At 43.6% G+C, this 22711-nt stretch overlaps 1 protein-coding gene and 1 long non-coding RNA gene across 3 annotated transcripts; both read right to left on the reverse strand.

Moving 5' to 3' along the window:
* Positions 1 to 1117: 1117 nt before the first annotated feature.
* LOC109939201 (uncharacterized) lies at positions 1118 to 13571 on the reverse strand. 2 transcript variants are annotated; one of them, XR_002265657.2, is made up of 6 exons: positions 13454 to 13571; positions 13109 to 13204; positions 12404 to 12461; positions 11543 to 11615; positions 1558 to 1657; positions 1118 to 1462 (listed from the first exon to the last, which is right to left on the reverse strand). It is a non-coding gene; the product is annotated as an uncharacterized lncRNA (long non-coding RNA). The 2 variants fall into 2 exon arrangements; XR_002265656.1 differs by having other exon boundaries at positions 1118 to 1440; positions 13454 to 13568.
* Positions 13572 to 16235: 2664 nt separating this feature from the next.
* LOC100194323 (Putative pentatricopeptide repeat-containing protein) lies at positions 16236 to 19198 on the reverse strand. The gene has a single exon (NM_001139361.3). The coding sequence runs from the start codon at positions 19182 to 19184 to the stop codon at positions 17187 to 17189; it is 1998 nt and encodes a 665-aa protein (NP_001132833.2). The 5' UTR covers positions 19185 to 19198; the 3' UTR covers positions 16236 to 17186.
* Positions 19199 to 22711: the final 3513 nt, after the last annotated feature.

Below are 22711 nucleotides of genomic sequence, written 5' to 3' on the forward strand. Positions count from 1 at the left end.
TATAACGAGAATGTCTTACAAAATAACTGATAATAAATAACTCAAACTAAGATAACTATCTCCATGGTGCCATAGTTGACTAGGAGATGACGCCTAGATCTCATCGAACTCGTAGTAGTAGTCCTCCTCTGGTGGTACCTGCTCTTCGCCTGGTGTGATTATAGCGAGGGTGAGCTCCCATACGATCGTCGCTCAACAAATGTGGAGAAAAGTGTAGTGTAAGGCTTACCAAAGAGAATGATTAAGGTTGAGCATTACTTTTAAAGAGTTAGTCAAAATTTAATTAGCAATTACTAAGTATAAGTATATACCAACCTAGTTAAATACTTGATCAAAATAGATGAATAAATCTCACAATGCAATTCATGTCACGTTTAAGTTTAGTTCTATCATTTAATCATGTGAGAGTCATGAGCCGCTCATGACTGTGAGCATGATTGATACACTAGTTTTACACTTTACAGAGGTTATACCTTTTACCCACGAGTGGTCAATGGCATGCAAGTGAGCCGAACGCACGAATATGTCTGCGCGCGCGTCCAGTTGACTAGCGAGTACCACATGTAAGTGCCATCAGAAAAAGGAAAGGGGACAGAGTGGGCCTATGTGGGTGAGAGTAAGTTGGGCCTGGGGCAATTCGGCCCACGGGGTGGTTTTGCCTTTTCTTTTTTCCATTTTATTTGCTCTTTCATTCATATTTTCAAATTCCAAATTCAAGCAAGATTCATATTTTAGATTTAAACTAAAACACAACAACCAAAATATCCAGCATGATGCAATATATTTATAGATATACTTTTTACACTAATTATTTTCTTGCTTTATTTAGGCAAGTGTTTCGTATATGAAATACACACAAATAAGTTTGAATGTGAGACGAAAGTTAAAAGTTTAATTCAAATAAATATTCATTTTACTTTATGAAAATCAATGTCCAATGTAAAGAATTACTTTAAGTCGTATATATTTCTTTATAAGTATTTCTAATTATATAGTTTATTCAAAGAGTAATTCAAGTCTTATGATGATTATTTTATTCCATCTTCTCTTAGAAAACACTTTTATTTAGTTCTCGAGATGAATTTTCTATAGATCCCAAAAATAGGATTTTTGGGTGTTACAACAATAATATTGTCCATCTATTTATAAGACCGGGCCGGTATACAACTTGGGATGAAACTACCGCTCTGCCAGCCATACTACACAATAACACTTCTCAATTAATTAAGTACAATTTGGTCTTTTTATATCTACGTCGTATCATGTAGAACTTCCCTTGTTGGAGTCCACCTTGGGCCTCCTTCGCTAGAAGACGATATGGAAAGCTTCTAAGGTTTAATTCTGCTTCCTTGGGATCCTCGCCATCTTCGGCTTTAGAGCTCGCATGAAGGCGTCTTCTTTACTTTGTCTTTGAGGCTTTTCTTATCCCTTGGCTTTTAACTGTATTAATCCGAGAAAACATCTAAACGACGGTTTTATAGATATTTGGTTAGAGACCTAACACGATATTTTATATTTTTTTAGGACGAAGAAAGAGTATACAGAGTATATATATACCGGCTGTTCGTAGAGTCCATTTCAGATTTTGTGCTGTCTCCAGCATGATCCTTGATTCAGTCCGATCAGCATCAGGAGTTATGATCCTTGCACCCACCGACTGAAAACGCCATAAAATACGGTTGAATCGGTCGTTCGCAAGAATGGGACGAGAGAATGCAAGATTCCGGCTGTTTTATGTCAGACCATCACCACTTCGTCCGGTCCGGGCATGGGCAATGGCGATGTGAGTAGCAGAAAGCATGCAGAGCATGTCTCACAAGCTCGCCGTAGCTTCTTCCTCCACAGCCCATATAGCGACGCGGGCCGGCCATTGTATTTAGGGCACGTAGAGTAATTAATATCGGATTGTCTTGTCACTTTTGCTCTCCTCTCCAATAATCACAATACATGACAGGCGCAGGCGGTTTGGTCTGGTCGTTACCGGGGCGGGGGGAAAGGGGGCTGGAAAAAGTCCGTCGAGAAAACGATGGCCGGAGTGAGGGAGAAAAAAAAAAACAGGACGGCGCACCTGCACGCCCGCCACCTAATGTTTAGGCAGGCAGGCCGCCAATTATTGTATCGGGTGGCACATCGCGTGCGCCACGAGTGCTGCGTCGCAACGGATGGATGCCTCACGCCCATGGGCAGCGACGGGACGGCCTGACGCGCCCTCCGTCTGATCTGCCTGATCTCACCCAACCTGGCTGGTAGGTCGTCGTTACACAAAGGCACGGAGCATTGCTTCTGATGCAATTCTTAAGCCTTTCTTACCGATAGAAACGTCCGCGCGCGCACCGCTGGTCCATGAGGTCTTTTTTCCTTATGTGGCCGCTTCGCTTTCATTCTGTTGTGGTATCAAGAGATCAGATGGTGGAGAACCATACTGTGAAGTGCCTCTGCCTCCTAAACGTGTCTGGACTCTGAACTGACTACAACTCCTTGTGACGACGGACGGAATAATTAGTACTTGAATTGCACGGCAATAAACATGCTTCGAGCCTGAATTCCGGCAGCAACACGGGAGGATCTCTTTCCCTGCGTCTCAATGCCGCATCAGTGCGTAGCAGATGAGCTCACACTAAAATCTGCCGTCAGATACTAAGATTTGACCCAATAGTAGTGCAAGTTGTAATGAAACGACAACAAATACGCCAGTGAAAGGCACCGCTGATTCGTTCGTAGTAGCGTGACAGGTCAAATCAGAATACGTCGATTCCTGTCGCTGTTCTGTCATTATACAGGAGTAGTAGCTATTATTTATCGCCTTGCTGATTTCTTCCACTGGTTTCATCAACAGGAAGTGATGTCAGAAATGATTGACAAGCGCACAAAACAACCACTTGATTTCTCTGGACAATAATAAAATCTGGATGGCGTTCCAGCGTTCAGCTTCAACCAGGATCATCAATTTGATAGGGACATCAGGTTAGGGGGTTCGATTTTTTCTTTTCCTAATAATACTAACTGTATGAATCCCAATTATAACGCGCAGCGCATCATCTGTTGGCGTTGTTGCGCTCACAGTTGTTATGTTAGTGCTCGAGTATATATACATCGAGTGAAAAGTAGGTTTGGAAAGTTGCTGGATGATGGAAAGGATATGATGCACTAAAGAAGCGGATAAAACCAGGCAGCCAGCTATAAAAGATCCTAGTATAGCGTTATTAAGTGGTTGCTACATAGAACAAGGACAAGTGGGAGCTGACAAGGCAGTACCATGCTCCATTCATTCCCTAATATTTTTAGATAAAGGGTGTCTTGATCTCATAATTTCATTTGCGGGTGAAGATGTAGGTGCCAAATTTTACTTCAATAATAGGAACGCTCCGTGCCTCCGTACTTATTCGTTCAATGATCTGTGGCAATATCATATGATTGCTTACTTGCTAGTAAGTTTTCTAAAGTCTAAACACGCAAAGCATTACAAACATCTGTTGTGCCCATTTTTTTGTACCTAATCAAGGAATGCAAAATTAAGCTACGTTGGTAAGGTAGCATGATTTTGACAGGCATGAACTCGGAGCCTTAAATAAACTAATTGGCAATCATGAAAAACCTCAAAATTTAAATGAGCACACGAGAATCTTCAGAATGAAATAGGCACATAAAATAGACAGAGAACAGGAGTGTATGCCTTGGATTTCTGAAACAGATACTAGAAGATTTCTATGGTTTTTACTCCTACTAGTGCTAGTTTCCATCCCTGAGATGTTTTGTTATTATTAGAGAACTGCTTACGAAGCCAGTTGACGAAATCTCGTAACATTACTGTGGGCATCTTTGGAAGCGAATAGCGTGATTGGTTCACAGTATTTGTGATGAGAATATTACTTCTTTGATACATTGTAAGATCAGTTACAAGAGTGCCAACACGTCAACTGAATCTCCATGTGTGTTCTTTTCTAGTCAATTATTTTGTAAACTTATAACTGGTGAGCACATTTTTTTTTGTTAATTAGGAACCTTAGAGTGAATCAAGAATACTTGAAAATGACCAAAGAGTCGAATAGGATCAACGATTCAACTGGAACGTCTACAACACGAGGAAGTCCAAGCTCAACTTAGCTTCGACATCTATTTCTGTTTTCGACCTTCTTTATATGCATAGAAGGCTAAGGAAACTTAACTAGTCTCACTTCAAAATTCCTTCACAATCAACGAATATCATCGAAACACGTTAGTGTCCAAAAACTGACACAGTGCTGCGTCACCATCTTTTAATTTGTTGGGTCATGTATTATGTTAGAGTCTATCGAGGACGCATCCAGGGTCTTACAGGCCCTTATCCCTTAGATATTTAGTAGCCATAAATTTACAAACTAATATTGGATCCCTGCTTTATATGTTGTTCCTTCGATTTTGCCATAAATTTACGGTGAAGATGTGTATGATTCTGTTCCTTCATTTATTTGTTCTTTAAAATAGTAATATTGCAATGCAATTGTGCAATAATAAAAGAATTGAGGTGCGGCTACTACAGTTCACTAAAATAGAAAGAAAGTATAGTTTTCCTTACAGTCTGTTTAGCGGCAACGTATGCAAACTCCGTGCAAACCAACTAACGAAAGTCACAAAATTCTGGAAAAAAATATGGATATATTTATTTGCCCACTCTACCACTATATAAAATTCCAAAGTCAAATTCATCATATATTAAAAGATACAAAAGAGAAAATTCTAAGATAATTTCACTTTTTTGTATCTCGGAATTTTCTTTTTTTACCTCTTAACATATGATGGCTTTGAACCTGAAATTTTATACAGTGCTAGAGTAGGCAATGAAGTACATCTATAATTTTTTTAAGATTTTTTTGTGGCTTTTGTTAGCTGGTTTGCATGGAAACTTGGTTTGCACCTGATATGTTGCCCTGTTTGGCAGGGCTCCCAAATCAGCTTTGGCTCCTGCAGAAGCCCTTTCAAATGGTGCCAAAAAAACAGCTCTCAACGAAGAGTATTTAGAAGCCGGAGTCACTTTTGGGGGAGAAGTTGGAACTCAAAAATTGGCACCAAGCACCTCCTCCCCCCCACTCCCAGTCCTACCCCTCTCCCGCGCCACCTCTCCTCCCCATGCTCTGCCCTCTCCCACGCCTCGACCAACGTCGACCGCCCTACGTCCGACAACGTCTCCCCGCCCATCACCCACCGCTGTGGACTTGCGCCCGAATTACGTCGCCCCGTGCTCGTCGTTGCTTCCCCATCCAATGCCCGACGCGGTGGCCTCCACCGCACCCGCACCTTGGCCAGGCTATTAGTCATCAGTTTTTATAATTTGTCATAATCATGAATTATTTACACATTATTTATATGTACGTGCATGAGTGTTCGTGCAAATGGCTACACAGGGACACTAGACATGCGGTGCACCTACACCCGACCCAAAGTCCGAGTTTCTATTTCGACCCACGAGTGTCCCACACCCGACACGAAATTTGATTCATTCCTTATTTTGCGCCGTGATTCATGAATTTTGCACTTGACCCTAAAATGATTAAGACATAATAGTAATTATCTTGAAAAGGTAACTTGCCTTAATGATTCATGATTTTTTTCTTGCCGCTAGACGTGAGAAGGCTTAAGATCCATGGATATAACTCAATTATTGTTGGTTTTTAATTGTTTACAGCTGAATTATTGTTTGAAAGTGTTCATTAAGTAAAAATATGGGATGACTCAAAACTTGACGGGTTCATATGCGGGTTTAGAATTGCACCCGCAGGTTAGATCGTGGCCAAATTTTTGGTCCACCCGAGCCAGCTGCCATCCCTTGAGCCCCATGCAAAGCGGAGGTGAGGTCCTAGAGCAAGACACGGTTTTTGACAAATCCACTCTTCTTGGACTTAGGCAGGATTGGATCTGCATCCTTGGAGCACTGAGCTTTAGTTTTTTCAATTATTATGATGGAACAAATAATTAATCTTAACACTTAATAATCTTCACCTTCTGTAAGCAAGAAGAAACATTGCCACCTAAAACTCACATTAACTACATTTGTTGACCTGATACAATCATACAAGTCACATTTTTCATGCACCTTTTTTTAGCTTATGGAGGCTTCATACTCTACTAGGTGAGTGCAGTGCGTTGCAACGGGGACATATAATACCACGGTAACTTATATACAAAATGTGTGTTATACTGTTATGAGAAAAGGTTTCATAATCCATTTGTGATCCTGGTCATACATAAATTTTGTTATTTTAATCTAGCTGTTTCACCACTAAATTGCAACCATCAGTATCATGCAGACTTCGATATATGCCATGATTTTCATGGTCTCATCATTGGAGAGCACGTCCCACGCCTGTCGGAAGAAGTTCTCTCGTACATCATCAGTCATCAGGCATGCACCACCATACCCACTTGCTCAAACAAAAAAGCAAGTGTGTGTGTTTGCGAAGAGAATTAAAGACAGGCCAGCACAAAAGCTACCCCGATGGTGGCGAGGATGAAACTGATCATTGCTGTCAGTCCGCCTCTGTGTTACCTTCGGCGCCGAGATGACGTCACAGTCCATGATATAGTAGTCGTCGAACGCGCGCAATATGACGAGTACCGATGACTCTTGGCTGGACTGCCAGACGAAGTGCACCTCGGGCTCATCAGCAAGGTAGTACACCTGGCCGTTGCACCGCCGGATGCGCTACTCCTCTACATACATCATGTTCGAGGACACTCACACAACATCAGCAACGACTGTCGTCCCAGCGCACAAGAATTCATGGCCGATCAAAAGCGACTTACATGGCAGGTTGGGCTTCAAATGGACGATGAACTAGACGGTGTGATGGCGTCGTCGTTGGATGCGGTGCCCAGAACAACCCGAAAGTCGTCGACGTTGGCAACGACCATGAGGACCCCGTGCTTGACGATGGACAACACGGTGCAGCCGCTCTAGACCACGTCCAAGTGGCGGCTGCGTCAGAGCTTGTCATACACAGCGGCTCATGCGGTCACGTATGACTGCTTCCAGAAGTCGAACTGGCAGTCGTCAAGCTTCTTCTCGTCGTCGATGAGCGACGCCAACGCGAGCGCCTCCTGCTAGTGGTGTTTGTTCGGGGTTTCCAAGCAAGAAGCATGGATTCATCATTGACGTTGGTTTATGAAAATGACTCACAGGTCAGATCCATGGAAAAAATATTACGGAGAATAAATTCCACGTATGCAAAAAAGGAATTTAAGTTGAAAACATTATTCAAACAAAAAAATTGCATGCAAGGCTCTTCTTTAAATACTACTCCCTCCATCTAAAAATATAATTCAAGAATCTCGGTGATACTTATCTACTACTAGCATTGTGCAAGGGTGGCAGGTGGGCTTGGAGAGAGATGTAGTAGATGTTTTTCCTGTCATAGATGCAGACATAAATACACATGTAGTGTAGCGGTAGCTACTGCTCGCATTTGCATGAGAGGCCGCGGGTTCGAATCCCCTTGGGGTCATTTGTGTTTTTTAATTACAGCTAGACGTGGGCTGTACATGGGAATGAGAATGGAAATGGGCTTTGCGTGGAGGGGGGAATGGAAAAAGGCAAAACAGGGAATGGGAATGACAGAACATGAGAATGGGTTGTGTGGGGAGGAGAGAATGAAAATGGCAGAACACGGAATGGCAGGCTACCCTTGCAGCCTTTTAATAAGTAGTAGAGATTAGTTATCTTTGAATAACTTATACATCAGCCATTATTAATATATATAAACCATATGTAAGGAAGGGTCATTACCTACGAACGACTTATGCGGTTGTTGATAAACCTCATGACATGGTATAACTTATAAGATACTTTGGAAATGGAGGAAATTGGATTGGCTTGATGAATGGCTTGATAAACCTCATGACATGGCATAAGATACTTTGGAAATGAAGGAAATTGGATTGGCTCCACAATAGTATATGTTATCAGTGCCAACTCTAGCCCATGCCCAATATTCCGAAATAGAATCTCCTCCCAATTTAGACAGAATGCCACTCTATACAATGTATATGTGCATCCTTGTGTAAGGCATCGAACCGTTGGACATTATTGCGGTTAGAAATTGCTTCGATTTTGGATCCCTAGATATATGGGAATACAGGTCGTATGAGTCAAAGAGATTTATTATAACAACATGACTATATTGACTCTATTTTAAAGCTTGATGAAGTAGCTCACAATGATATTGTTATGACCGACAGCCTAGCAGCCCTAATAAAATCAGTTAATTTGTTTAGATGGATAAGTATCAGTTAGTTTGTTTAGATGGATAGGGATAATGAGTTTATTTAGATAGATAAGGATTTGGTTTGTTAAGATATTAGATAAGGATGACCAGCCCTATAAATGTACCCCTTCAATCAATGAAAGATTAAGCAAGCAAATCATCTTGCTCGGCTTCCCCCTTTTCCTGCCTCGGGTACTGTTCATCCCGTGAACAGTACCGCACCCCTTCCAGCCAGCAGCCCTAACCCTAGGACAACAGCGCCCAAACGCCATGGTCCAGAGCCTCGCCCTTCTCACCACTCATACCTTCTTAGAAGCCGCAGCTCCAACAATCTGGTATCAGAGATGCCAGGCAACGACGACAACACCAGCGATGTCGCATCTGCTGCCGTGACCAATTCCACCAACGCAGCGCTAGAGCAAAAGATCGACACCATGACGAAGGCAAGTCGATCTCACCACCGCCATCACTCAAATGATCAGTAGGCCACCAACACCACCACCGCCCCCAACGTCCACCAGCCCTACCATATGGCATGCCAGGTTACGGCGGGATACCTCCCTTGTCAAACCCCACCGCGCCACCCATACCATCACCGCCGATCACCACCACAGCCGCTCCACTCCCATCCACCTCAACTAACCTTCCACCGCCAACCTCAGCCTTGTTGCCACCCACATCTACCATGCCCATACCCATCCATCAGATACCCTTCCCACACTCCCCATCACCAATCCCAGGCTTTTCCGAACCCCACCATACCGCTTACCCACCGCAGCAAAACCCTCCCAACCAGCACCACCACAACCTTCCTTTTCCCACATTCGACGGCAAAGAGGATCTTGTTGGTTGGTTGTCCCGCTGTGAGAGCTTCTTCTACAATCAAGGGACGCCGAAGGTGGATAAAGTCTGGATGGCCACGTACTATCTCACGGGCGCTGCACAGTTGTGGTCTGTCATGCTACGGCGCGACAAGCCCACACTACACTGGCCGCGCTTCAAGACGTTGTGCCAGCAACGTTTTGGGCCTCCTCCGCACACGAACACGTTGGGCGAGGTGGCACGCCTGCCGTTCCGCTCCACGGTGGAGGACTACCAGGATCGATTCCTAGCTCTCCTGTGACACACACGGAGCCCGTGCCGCTGTCGCACCAACAGGCCCAACTATTCACCGCGGGACTGCCATGGCATCTCCGGGTAGACGTCGAACTGTGCGCGTCCGGCGACCTGCAACGGACCATGGCCCTCGCTCGAGCATACGAGCGCCGCCAGCAAGGCTCGGACGGCCATGTGCCTCTGCCCTCTACACGTATACTGGCTACGCCATCCTCGACGCCAAGATCACTAGCCGGGCCAGCGGTTGCTGCCTCCACCCTGGCAGCACCGATGTTCAAGCGCCTCACCCCAGCAGAGATGATGGAGCGACGCCGCCAAGGGCTGTGCTACAACTGCGATGAGCCGTTTGTACGAGGCCATCACTGCCAACGCCTCTTCTACCTTGAGGTGACCGCCGACGACAACGGGGTGGCTGCGGCGGAAGATCCCCCACCCCCTTAATCCTGCCTTCCAGCTCGAGGACAAGCTGTTTTTGGAGGCCGGGAGAGATGTTATGACCGACAGCCTAGCAGCCCTAATAAAATCAGTTAGTTTGTTTAGATGGATAAGTATCAGTTAGTTTGTTTAGATCGATAGGGATAATGAGTTTGTTTAGATAGATAAGGATTTGATTTGTTAAGATATTAGATAAGGACGACTGCTATCTCAGCCCTATAAATGTACCCCTTCAATCAATGAAAGATTAAGCAAGCAAATCATCTTGCTCGGCTTCCCCCTTTTCCTGCCTCTACTGTTCACCGTGGGTACTGTTCATACCGCACCCCTTCCAGCCAGCAACCCTAACCCTAGGACAACGGCGCCCAAACGCCGTGGTCCAAAGCCTCGCCCTTCTCACCACTCATACCTTCTTAGAAGTCGCAGCTCCAACAGATATCCTGTAGGATGAAGTGTTGACTATCATGACGCCTAGGGAACTTAACAACTACCCTCGCAAAGACACTCTTTATTTGTGGTAAGCTATTGACATCTTGAACATCATCAAATAACGTGAAACTATATAAAACACGAACTTTAGCTTAAGTTCTTCATTCATATAAGTGTGACAAGTGAACTATATACTTACGGAGGAAAGGGACGAATGCCTGGAACTGTCCTATTTTGGTTAAGTCTACCTGATCCCGCCATTGATCTTGTAGGATCAATCATGGCATTATTGCGAAGATACAAAAAATCATTAAAAGGATTAAATGACAAAGTCCCTCTGTCAAACAAATAGATTTTCCTACATCATAATGAAATTACAAGAAACTATTTTGTAGAAAGTTTAGACTCTATCTACGTCTTTGTTCTTCAAGAAACCTAGCAGCAAATTGAAGATTTTCCATATAACAATATTTAAAGTTAAATCATAAAATGTAACATAGTTTGTCCAATTTTATTTAACTTTGGTTTATGTTTCTTGCCACAGAGTATAGGTAATGATTCTTTTTTTCTTATTAACGATCAGTTTGCTGATTTCATATGTAATTATAGGTTTGCCATGTTAATTTGTTTTGCGGGAAGTCAAGGAGTATGTGTTCAAGATCATGGGTGGATGTGACAAGCAAATGAAGCAATGATTCAAACATTACAATCCTGGATGATGACTTAGAAGCATGCAGAAGGTATTGGTAGAGATCATTTTCATGAAAATGAGATGTTCCACGATTTACTCATCTTGTGTGGTTGAACGAGCAGGAATCAAACTCAAAGGAAATCACTAAAAGGACCGTAGGAAAAAGAGACCGAACTAACAAGTACTCTCACTTAAGGGTGTTTCTCTTTGTGTTGAACTGTAGACCCAGAAAGAAGAATGAAGAGAAGCGGGTGAGAGAAAAATTTGGGCAGGTGCAAGTGCACCGTACAAAAAGCATACTACCAGCTAATCCTTTCAACTATCATTTTATCTAAAAAATTAGCATCAACCTCTATATACCGGAAGCATGCATGTATATAAACTTTATACCCCAATAAATACCCCCAATACACACAAGTTTGGCATTACATTACTTATCTTATTATGTCCATATATATTAGTTTGAATTTTAATTTTAATTTGTCTTCAATACAATGCATGTGCTTTTACAATTTGGTAATAGACATGATATAACAAGACATGTTCAAACTTTAATAGTACAACAAGACATTCAAATATTCAATATGAAAGAAATAGTATTAAAAAGAAAAAATGAAAGCATGAAGGCACTAACCAAATTTTTGTTGGACAATACAGAGCTGCAAAGATTGGTGCAGAAATTGAGGCGAACACAACTCCGAATTTCCCTGGGTAGTCAAAACGACCCATGATTATTATAAAAAACATAAGTATTCACATTCTGAGATATAAAATAGCAAAAGATTTTGCACAGTGAAAAGAAACTGGTATTCTCTATCAGAATTTTCATAGCAATGCCAAACTAAGATGACAACTGCTATACAATGATGACACTTTATTTATTTGACTATATTACATTTACAAAGTACTCCAATATTAGAGCTACCTAAGACGCGCATAACTGAAATCTGCCTACAAGCTATGTTATCAACAAAAAGCCAAGTTTATATCTGCAAAATAGTCTAAATATCAAGGATGAATTAGCAGAATGTACTTAGGGAAAAAACGGTTGATCCTATATATCCTACAAACAAACATATATTATAAATATGCAGTTAAACATCAGTCCATTCATCAAAAGATACAACATAAAACATATTCTAAAAGGGAGCACAGAGGTTAGGTTACATAATATGATGTTTCATAGTTTTTCTCATCAACATTTAGCATTAGTAATTTTGTAAAATAAGTTCAAAGCTGATAATACTTGTTATTTTGCTAATGGGCAAAGCAAACTACAGAAGCATTTTGTTTGTCCACCTAAATTTAGTAAACAGTACAAGGAACATGGAGTGCCAAGCAAAGAACTACATATCCATAAATGGACCACCTAGATGTCTGGGATCAGCAATAAAGTATTACTCTGTAATTTTCCCAAGTTCAAAGCTAGACATAATTCATGGAAAGACAATAAACTGGAAGCAACACGAGGTTGTAAAAGACAGATGCTCCATACTTGTGGGCACAAGAAGGCAACCCTGATGCTTGAGAGTCTGTACTGCTTGGGATTAACTCTGAGAAAACAAAATGGTAAGTAGAGAAGCAAAGATTAACTCTAAGAAAACACAATGGTAAGCCCCTCCCAGAAACATGCCACAATTAAACCCATCCCAGAAAGTAGAAACCCAGCCACAATTTGCACCAAACCAGGAATCCACACATTTCCAGTTTACAAAGTTACAATATCAATCTAAAGCCCCTGTCAAAAAAAGTGACAACTATAGGAACATATTCAAAGATCCTTCTCAATTCTGATGTAGCGACACAACACACTACATGTTTTGAGAAACTAATCATTGCTATTTGCTAGCTCGGTAATGAGCAAAATATTTTAAATAAACACAAACTGACCAGGTGAGCAGAAAGGCAAGTCGAAGAGAAGGTCCTATTAAGGTTACTGAATCAATGACAATCCCACTCGCTCCCATAATAATCTTAGATTGTATTGGTTTTTAATACCCTGCCATCTTACTAGAAATTTGTTTGACAACAACAGTTCGTTCTAAACCTACCTTAATTTAGTATTTTCAACGGTTCGTTCTAAATCTGCCTTAACTTTGTATTTTCATTAGCTACTTACAGGAAACAATAATACTTTGGTATGCAGTCTTGGCATGACATAGAATGTAGGCTCATAAATAAGATGACGAGTGTGATAGACCTTTTAGGAAAATGATATCTTGAGACATGAACTGGAGTTCCTGCGCACACTCGCACGTCAAAACCCAAGGCAGTCCACTCCAATCACCGCTGCCTTCTGCGAAAATAGAAATGGGCAGTGTTTTAGTGCTTCAGCTACATTAGCGTTGAACATATAAAGGTGTTTTCAATCTATGCAGTTAACTATCATGCATTTATGCTCATTGTTTCCGATTAACAACAATACTGCAATTGTTAGACAGTTGCAGTAATCGTATTAATCTATTGTGATAGAGAAAATTGATATTTGGAAAAACCTTGGGGTGGAGACACACAAGCATTGGTAACTAAGAGTAGGTTATCTCACCTTGGAGCTCCTTGACGACCGACGACTCCTCCCGGTGGCCGCTACGCTTGCGCAGCTCCCTGACGACCAACAAAGAGAAGTAGACCTTGGGTCAGTACACTTTTAGGAAAGATCATTTAGAAGGTTAGGTGTCATCCAAGACCGTTTCTTTGGACTGACTGATACTCTAGGACAGAGCACAAGGATAAATTAGTACAAAGGGTGCAATGGAGTGGTAGAACAATTAGGGTGAGATTTACAATGCAAGTGGATTGGTGAAACAGAGAAAATAAATATTTATAATTCCCAATGTCGCAAGCAATAGTCCAACACGTAAGCTAAACAACAAATAACAGATCCTTTTTTAGGGAAAACCCAAGCAAGATTGGGACATTGGGTAGGTTCGAGATGAAACTTGAAAAACAAATCTCCTGATTGTATGTTGAACCATAAAAACAATTCTGAAACCTAAAGAGCACTATTATACCTTTACCAATTAAAGAAAGTTTAAATGAAAATGCACTCATCATGGTTCAACAATAGGAAGTAGAACACTATTTACATGATATTTGTAAGCAGAGCACTCCCTATATTAACTCCATTTCTTGTTGGGAGTCAATAGAACTTGACTGCATACACAGAATATTCCAATGTTGTACATTAGTCATTAATATAAGGAGAAACGACAGGTACTCTCTACATGTCCTTTAGCTTGGACGTAATACCATTATTCAAAAAACAAGAGAGGTTCATCTGTTGCATTGAGTGATAGGAAGCAGAACATCCCAGCTTGGTCATGGCCCTTAGGATGGGTAGGGAAGAGGCGGTGCTCTGGTCCATGACTGGTGCCAAGACCTTGTCCTTCCTCCAAGTCGATGAGTTGCTGGCTTAAAACAGCGGAGTGGGTCGTGTTTCTTCCATGTTTTAGTCGGTGATCCGTAGTTAGTCTCTAGTGGTGTGTGTGCTGTATTGGGGTTCTCCCCCCTTTCTTTTCTTCTATTAATACAAAGATGCGCAGCTCTCCTGCGTATTCCAGAAAAATAGGAAGCAGAACACTATTTACAGGTCAGAGAATAAGATTCAAGAAAGAGAGTGATTTTACTGTTGGAGAGTTTAATTAGTTATTCACATGACACAATAGAACTGCGAAGAATATAAATAAGCACAAATCTGATTTTACCCATTTGTAGCAGTGTTAATCATTTAGCTCGGAAATAACAACCGGAAAGTAATCAACAAAGTTTGCTTGTGAATTGGCACATTCTAATTAACAATTTGCATCATACCTTCATGGATTAAAAGCAATGGTTGTATGTATGGGTATTAACTCGATCTGGGGGTAGGGATTGGGATGGCGGTTCGTACCTTGCACCGAGTTAGCAGAAACAGAAGCTGTAGAGGAGGCTGCGCTTGCAGGTGTTGGTGTCGCCCTTATCGTGCCTCGGTTGCGGCGTTCAGAAACACCACACACGCATTGTTGGTGATGAAGGTCTGCACACCGGCGATGTTTAGCTAGCTCGAAAATCAACAAAGTTTTCTTACAAATTAAAAGCAATACCTTGCCAGAGATGGGAGACGTGCACAAGAGGAGCAGTGAGCCGGAGAAGCCGACAACGGTGATGTGGTCGGCGTCACAGTAGAGCAACCCGACTCTGGTGTACACGCGTGCTCGGACGACACATAGTCCCCACATGCTCACCATTTATCTTCATCGAATGTGTGCTGACCCAGGCGAAGTGGAGGTCCTGGGGAGGAAGCATGCAGGAGTGGACGTCGTGGGGACTGAGGAGGGGGGAGTCAATTGCACGACCTGCACGGGGGGTGGGGACGGTGGAGGCCGCGCGAATGGGGGAGGCCACCAGCGGGAGAGGCGCGACCGGTGGGGCGGTGGAGGCTGTCCGCCGATGGAGGATGCGACCGCTCTGCCGCGTGGTGAAGGCTGGCAAGCGGCGGAGGCGCTGGAGGCCGCGGGTGTGCTGGATATTAGGGTTTTTCATTTGCCGTGGAACATGGGCCTCATACAATTTGGCAGATGGGCCTCATACGCCGCATGTGTCTTCGTCTTCAAGGTTTGCAAGTTAAAATTAGTACCGCATTGCCCACCGGTTGGTGTTGAAACTTGCTTATATGTGTTCCCTTGCGCGTAGTAGTACTATAGTGCTCACCAGATGCGTTGTGGGATGTATTTTTTTGTAAAAAATGTGTTATGGGCTGAACCAGGAGCATGCACGGGACGATAGACAAGGTTATACCTTGTCAGAGACCGGGATCATGCACAGAGACGGGCGATGAGGGCCCTACCTGTCAGAGACCAGACGGGCAGAACACAAAAAGGTAGGCTATCCTTGCAGCCTTAATAAGTAGTAGAGATTTTATCGCTACATACAGTTAAGCAGAAACATAAACATGGATGATCATAGAAAGTATGATATATGCAAATATTTTTCCACTTCTTGGAAACATCTCATTGAAAGTTCAAATAAGTACACATTTCATGCACTTTTACAGCTAAAAGGACCAAAAGGTTGTGCTTTGCCACTTCTTGGAAACATCTCATTGAAAGTTCAAATAAGTACACATTTCATGCACTTTTACAGCTAAAAGGACCAAAAGGTTGTGCTTTGATTTGTTTGTTCTTCATCATGGAATGAAAAAAATTAAGCCCAAATGGCAAACTTGCATGAAGTCATGAACAAGCAACTGTCGAGTGTTAGGTCAAAAAAATTGCAGTTATTGTTAGCAGAAACGGCAGGAAAAACGAAATAGATCAACCAACAAATCACAGAGCACGACACATAGATTTACGTGGAAAACCCTTCAATGCGAAGGGAAAAACCATGGGCACCAGCCAGGCGAAACATTCACTATATGTGGAGTGTTTACAGAACGTCGTCCGTAGACGGCGGCTTACAAGAGGAGTAAAAAGACGACGAGCAGCAAACCCTAATTAGGGTCACTAATATATACACTCCGACCCAAGCCTTCCGGCGACGGGCCTCCGCTCCACTCGCCAACACGGCCTCCATATACGGAATTTGGATCACAAACTCAACAGTTATAACAACAAAGTAGGGAGAGATAGAGAAGCACATGCCTCAGATTTCTGCAGCATATAACATGATTGATTTTTCTTTCCAGCTTCCGCTCATAGTACTGCTTGCCTTCCTTGACTATCTGAACTAATAAGCTTAACTGACAATGTCCAGTAACTTCAGAACATTGATCATGAGGTTATAGTTTCAGTGACTGTTACTTCTAAGATCTCTTGCATGCCCCAGAATATCTCTGTTCCATACTTCCATAGTTCCATTGGTTCTTGTTCAGTTGGAAAATGGCATAAAATTATCAAGAACAAATGAATGCTAAATGTTCTTGTATCGCTTAGTGCCTGGGGTTCACCTTTTTATTTGTACATGTTTCTCAAAAGTTCAAGAAATATATACAACTGATACTGATTGGCACGTATCTCTAATAGTCTTTCTGTTAGATTGATTTTGTGGAACAAAAGAGCCCGAATACTAGACAAAGAAACCAAATGCTCAAGCGTAGATAGGTATTGTTCTCTTCTTTATTCTGCAGCTGAGTATGGATGCTGAATTTCTGTTACAAATGTTATCCAGAAAACTAACATCCATTCAATCGAAGGACAGAAGTTGAGGAAAAGTGGATTCAAGCATCATGCTTAAAAGAGCAAAAATCTTTTCTCTCCAAGTAGACGCTTCAATCAATGCAGTATATGATAATTGTACATCCTCTACCAATAATCCCCACATGAGCAAACTCCTTGTACTATATGATGGATCCTATTGGTGTCTTTGAGGACAATCTCTCTACAGGTGATTATTGAAATCAGCTTCGCAGCAAGATGACAGTCGCTACAGGTTCTGAGATTCATAGTCACCCTGATAATTGTACCTGGACTAGTGTTCAAAAGGAGAAATGCAATAGCTAATTTCTCACTGTGAACAGAAAGATGGTCTTCCTTGTCTTCTTCTTCGACATCATGAAGTGTAGCCTCTACCTCTGGGTTATAACCCATCCCCCTTATTTTTCCCAATAGCTCATCCAGTTTATGGTAGATCATTTCAGATTGTGGGTGACATCTATCACCAATATGAAATGTGTGAACCTGATCCCCTAGCTCAACAATACTAGTACCAGGAAATTTCTTGATACCCTTATTCACCATGACACTTCTCACCGAGGTAACATCTGCCCATCTCCCAGCTCTAGCATACATATTAGATAACAGCACATAGTATCCTGTTTGTTCAGGTACTAAGCTGAACAGATTGTCTGCTGCCACGAGTCCAATGTCCATATTGGAGTGAATTCGACAAGCTTGTAATAAGGCTCCCCAGACTCTTTCATTTGGCTCAATCAGCATTGTCGTGATAAAATCATATGCCTCGTTTATACATCCAGCACGGCCGAGAAGGTCCACCATGCAAGTGTAGTGCTCTGCTTTTGGAATGATATGATACCTGGATGTCATGGAATCAAAGTAGTGCTTTCCATCAGCCAAAAGTCCAGCATGGCTGCATGCTGCTAGAACAGCAACGAAGGCAATAGAGTCTGGTTCCAGCCCCTGTCCTAGCATCTTCTCAAAAAGATCAACAGCCTCTCTTCCATGACCATGCTTTCCATAAGCAGATATGATTGAAGTCCATGATATCACATCCCGGGCACTCATCAAATCAAAGATTTCCCTAGCATCCTTCAAACAGCCGCAGCTTGCATACATGTCCATGAGAGCATTTTCAAGCAACAAGTTAGGGCACATATTTTTTCGCTTGATAATCTCGTGGATACGTTTTCCCACTGAAAATGCTGATAGCTCCCCACATGGAGGAAGAACAGTTGCTAGAGTAATTGAATCTGGCTCAACCTCATCCTTTTCCATCAGCATGAACAGCTCAACTGCCTTAACATGAAATTCATTGTTAGCATATACAGCGAGCATAGCATTCCAAGATATAAGTTCCTTAAACTGCATATTGTCAAACACTCTCCTCACAAACCTAATGTCATCTGGCTTGGCGTTCCCCATAGCGGGTAAGATACCTGCCATGGTGCCGGCATCTGGCATTGAACCCTGCAGCACCACAAACTGCTTGAAAACCTCAATAGCACGGTCGAACAGACCCACACGCGCGAACCCCGCGATCATAGCATTCCAAGAGACGACGTCCCGGTGCGGCATTCCGTCGAACACTCTGTAAGCGTCCTCCGGGCGGCCGCACCGCGAGTACATGCTGATCGCGGAGTGTGCCACGTAGACGTTCCTGTCGAGGCGGAGCTTAGCGACGGCGGAGTGGATCTGGAGGCCGAGGAGGAGATCCTTGGACGCCGAGCACGACTTGAGCGCGAGCGGGTAGGTGTAATGGTCGGGGAAGCAGGCTGGGCCCCGCGGCCGCATGGAGGCGAAGAGGACGAGCGCATCGCGGTGGAGAGAGGAGGCGGTGAGCGCGCGAATGAGTACGTTGAAGCAGACGGTGGTGGTTCTGCTCCTGCCGTCGGGGGAGGAGGACTCGAGCACGGTGTGCGCCAAGGGGAGCGCGGAGCAGGCAGCGTAGGCTTGGATGAGTTTGACGTTAGCGTGTGCCGCGGATGGGTGAGAAGGGTGGAGCAGCACGAGGAGCCGCGCGTGCGCGGCGCGCAGGGATGGGAGGTGGGCGGGTGCACGGCAGGCGGCCAAAAGGCGGAGGAGAGACTCGCCGGACGTGGGGAGGTGGCTCCGCGATGCGTGCATCCGATCTGCTGGAGCCTGGAGTGTCGTGTCCCGTGGTCACCGTCGACGGCGCGAGACACCGATGATTAGGACCGAAAAAAAAAGCTGGAGCTCCACGAGCTGACTCGGGCTCAGACCGGCTCGACGTTTAGAACGAGGCTAACAAGCCGAGCCTGTTTTTATGGATCGTGGTTCGCTATAGTTCGTGAGCTGGCTCGTGGCTCGCCAACAACAATTTAGTACATAAAATTCTGATTAACATATAATATTAGTACTGAGAATTATGTTATTTGAGTAGACAATTCATTTATGAACTCGCCTTGCTGGAAACGGATTGAGCCGAGTCTTCTTTTGAGAGGCTGGTGATATCCTAGGCGGGTTAATAGGATTGATGTCTCTTCTGTTTTAGAAAGTCTACCTTAAAAGATTTGCATGAGTAAGTGATTCAGACATAGAATGCATGACGCGTATAGGCTTAGAGGGATCACATAACATGCATACGACGACACTAGTCACACAAACGTGACTAAAAGAGAATAAGATTGACAGATTACATTACCAATAAGGTACATCTTTTTTAAGTATAACTCAAAAGAACCTCTGGGTTAAATATGTTTGGCTTAAAACAATTTTGAGATGGGTGACCGATCGAGAAATTTTCTCGGGTGCGCATAAGTGAGGTTAAAGTACGCACAAAAGACATGTCAGTATGTATGATGGTCTATAATCTTAGAGGGTTGTCAAGAGTAAGTATCGTCGGTCAACAAGTAAAAGTGGTGTTATAGAATATCACATTACTACTCCATCGAAACTTGTTGATTGTCCTCAAGTAATAGCATGTCATGTGATGCATAGTTGCGTACCCATATTTACTCATCCTAAAGTTGCTAGTGTGAAGATGTGCAACAGCATGTCATGTAATCATAGTTGCATACCCATATTTACTCATCCTAAAGTTGCTAATGTGAAGATGTACAAGTAGACTGACACGAAAATGTATGTATGTCAGGGTTTAGTTATCTAAAGGATAAGGATGTCTCCAGCAAATCATATATATAGTTAAGGGCGAACCCATATTGGTCCCAACGAGGGCACATGCCCCAGCTCAAAATCTGCTAACTAGAGTTAATAGACAATTTTTCACCATTAGTGCCCCATCTCAAGCAAATTAGAGGCCCTCACATAAGTACATATTCAACAAAACTTCACATATGGATAGAAGTATGCCCCAGCTTAGTTTTTTGTCTGGGTCCGCCCCTTATATGATCATGCAAAACATTGTTTTGTATTGTAGACTATATTATTCATATAGTGAAGTTTAAAATACAAGATGGGATAAGAGGTAGCATGGGTAAGCTCGTAGAGACAGCCTAAGCATGCCAAGAGGAACCATGCACAGGGCCATATCACCACGAAATGTCAGTTTGTCAGTATGCACCATCATACTATGACGCTAATAATGTATCCTTTCCACATTCTGTCCATAGAGTTTCGGGATTCCATCAGTAAATGCACGGACAAACTGAGAATTTCCACCAGAAATAAAGTCGTGGTCTCCACACATTTCATATGGGTCATCCTGACCCCAGAAGGCCATGGAGAGATCAGCAAGAGGGGTAACATTAGCATACTCCAGATTTGCTAAATGCCAGTCTAAAAGCATCATCTCTTTGAAAGGGAATTAGGCTTTCACCTAGTCCCTAAATAATTTTGGTGGTTGAATTGCCCAACACAAATATTGGACTAACTAGTTTGCTCTAGTGTATAAGTTATACAGGTGCAAAAGGTTCACACTTAGCCAATAAAATGACCATGTGTTGGGTTCAACAAAAGGGCAAAGGAGCAACCAAAGGCTCCTCTGGTCTGGCGCACCGGACTGTCCGGTGTGCCACCGGACAGTGTCCGGTGCACCAGAGGACTTCAGCTCAAACTCGTCGCCCTCGGGAAATTTCCAGAGCCAGCACACTAAAATTCACCGGACTGTCCGGTGCTCATTTGAGACGCGGCTCAGGAACTCGCCAGTCTCGGGAATTCGCAAAGACTGCTCCGCTATAATTCACCGGACATGTCCGGTGTGCACCGGACTGTCCGGTGCAACCTCGGGGCAACGGCTACTTCGCGCCAACGGTCACCTGCGGGTGCATTTAATGCGCGCCAGAAGCGCGCAGTCGTCAGGCACGCGGGAGCAGGCGCACCGGACACTCTACAGTACATGTCCGGTGCGCCACCGGACATCAAGGCGGGCCCAGGGTCAGAACTCCAACGGTCAAATTGCAATGGCTATGGTGACGTGGCTGTCACACCGGACATGTCCAGTGTGCACCGGACTGTCCGGTGCACCATACGACAGACAGCCCCACCAACGGTCATGTTTGGTGGTTGAGGCTATAAATACCCCAACCACCCCACCATTCATTGTATCCAAGTTTTCCAGCTTCCAACCACTATACAAGAGCTAGCATTCATTGCAAAGCACACCAAAAAGAGATCAAATCCTCTCCCAACTCCACACAAAGCCCTAGTGACTAGAGAGAGTGATTTGTAGTGTTCATTTGAGCTCTTGCGCTTGGATCGCTTCTTTTTCTTTGGTATTCTTTCTTGTGATCAAACACTCACTTGTAATTGAGGCAAGAGACACCAATCGTGTGGTGGTCCTTGCGGGAAGTTTGATTCCCAAGTGATTTGAGAAAGAGAAGCTCACTCGGTCCGAGGGACCGTTTGAGAGAGGGAAGGGTTGAAAGAGACCCGGCCTTTGTGGCCTCCTCAACGGGGAGTAGGTTTGAGAGAACCGAACCTCGGTAAAACAAATCCGCGTGTCTCACTTCATTATTCGCTTGCTATTTGTTTTGCGCCCTCTCTCGCGGACTTGATTATATTTCTAACGCTAACCCGGCTTGTAGTTGTGATTATTTTTGAGAATTTCAGTTTCGCCCTATTCACCCCCCCTCTAGGCGACTTTCAATTGGTATCAGAGCCCGGTGCTTCATTAGAGCCTAACCGCTCGAAGTGATGTCAGGAGATCACACCAAGAGGGAGATGGAGACCGGCGACAAGCCCACTACGAGCCAAGGGAGCACTTCATCGGAAGAGTCCCGCACCAAGAGGAAGGAAAAGAAGAAGGACTCCTCCAAACGGAAGGAGAAAAGATCTTCTTCACACCACGAAGAGAAGAAGAAGGACTCCTCCAAAGGGAAGGAGAAAATGTCTTCTTCACATCACAAAGAGAAGAAGGAAAAATCCTCTTCCCACAAGCCGCATCGAAGTGGGGACAAGAAGAAAAGGATGAGGAAGGTGGTCTACTACGAGACCGATTCTTCATCAACATCCACCTCCGGCTCCGACGCGGCATCCGTCACTTCTAAGCGCCAAGAGCGTAAGAAGTATAGTAAGATCCCCCTATGCTACCCTCGCATTCCTAAACATACACCTTTACTTTCCGTCCCGTTAGGCAAACCACCAACATTTAATGGTGAAGACTATGCTATGTGGAGTGATTTAATGCGATTTCATCTAACCTCACTCCACAAAAGTATATGGGATGTTGTTGA

The sequence above is a fragment of the Zea mays genome, chromosome 1 (genome assembly GCF_902167145.1).
Source record: "Zea mays cultivar B73 chromosome 1, Zm-B73-REFERENCE-NAM-5.0, whole genome shotgun sequence".
Classification (NCBI taxonomy): Eukaryota; Viridiplantae; Streptophyta; class Magnoliopsida; order Poales; family Poaceae; genus Zea; species Zea mays.

Bases quoted from the DNA above. Each gene is read 5' to 3' on its own strand.
- LOC100194323 (NM_001139361.3), bottom strand. From the start codon at position 19,184: ATGCACGCATCGCGGAGCCACCTCCCCACGTCCGGCGAGTCTCTCCTC.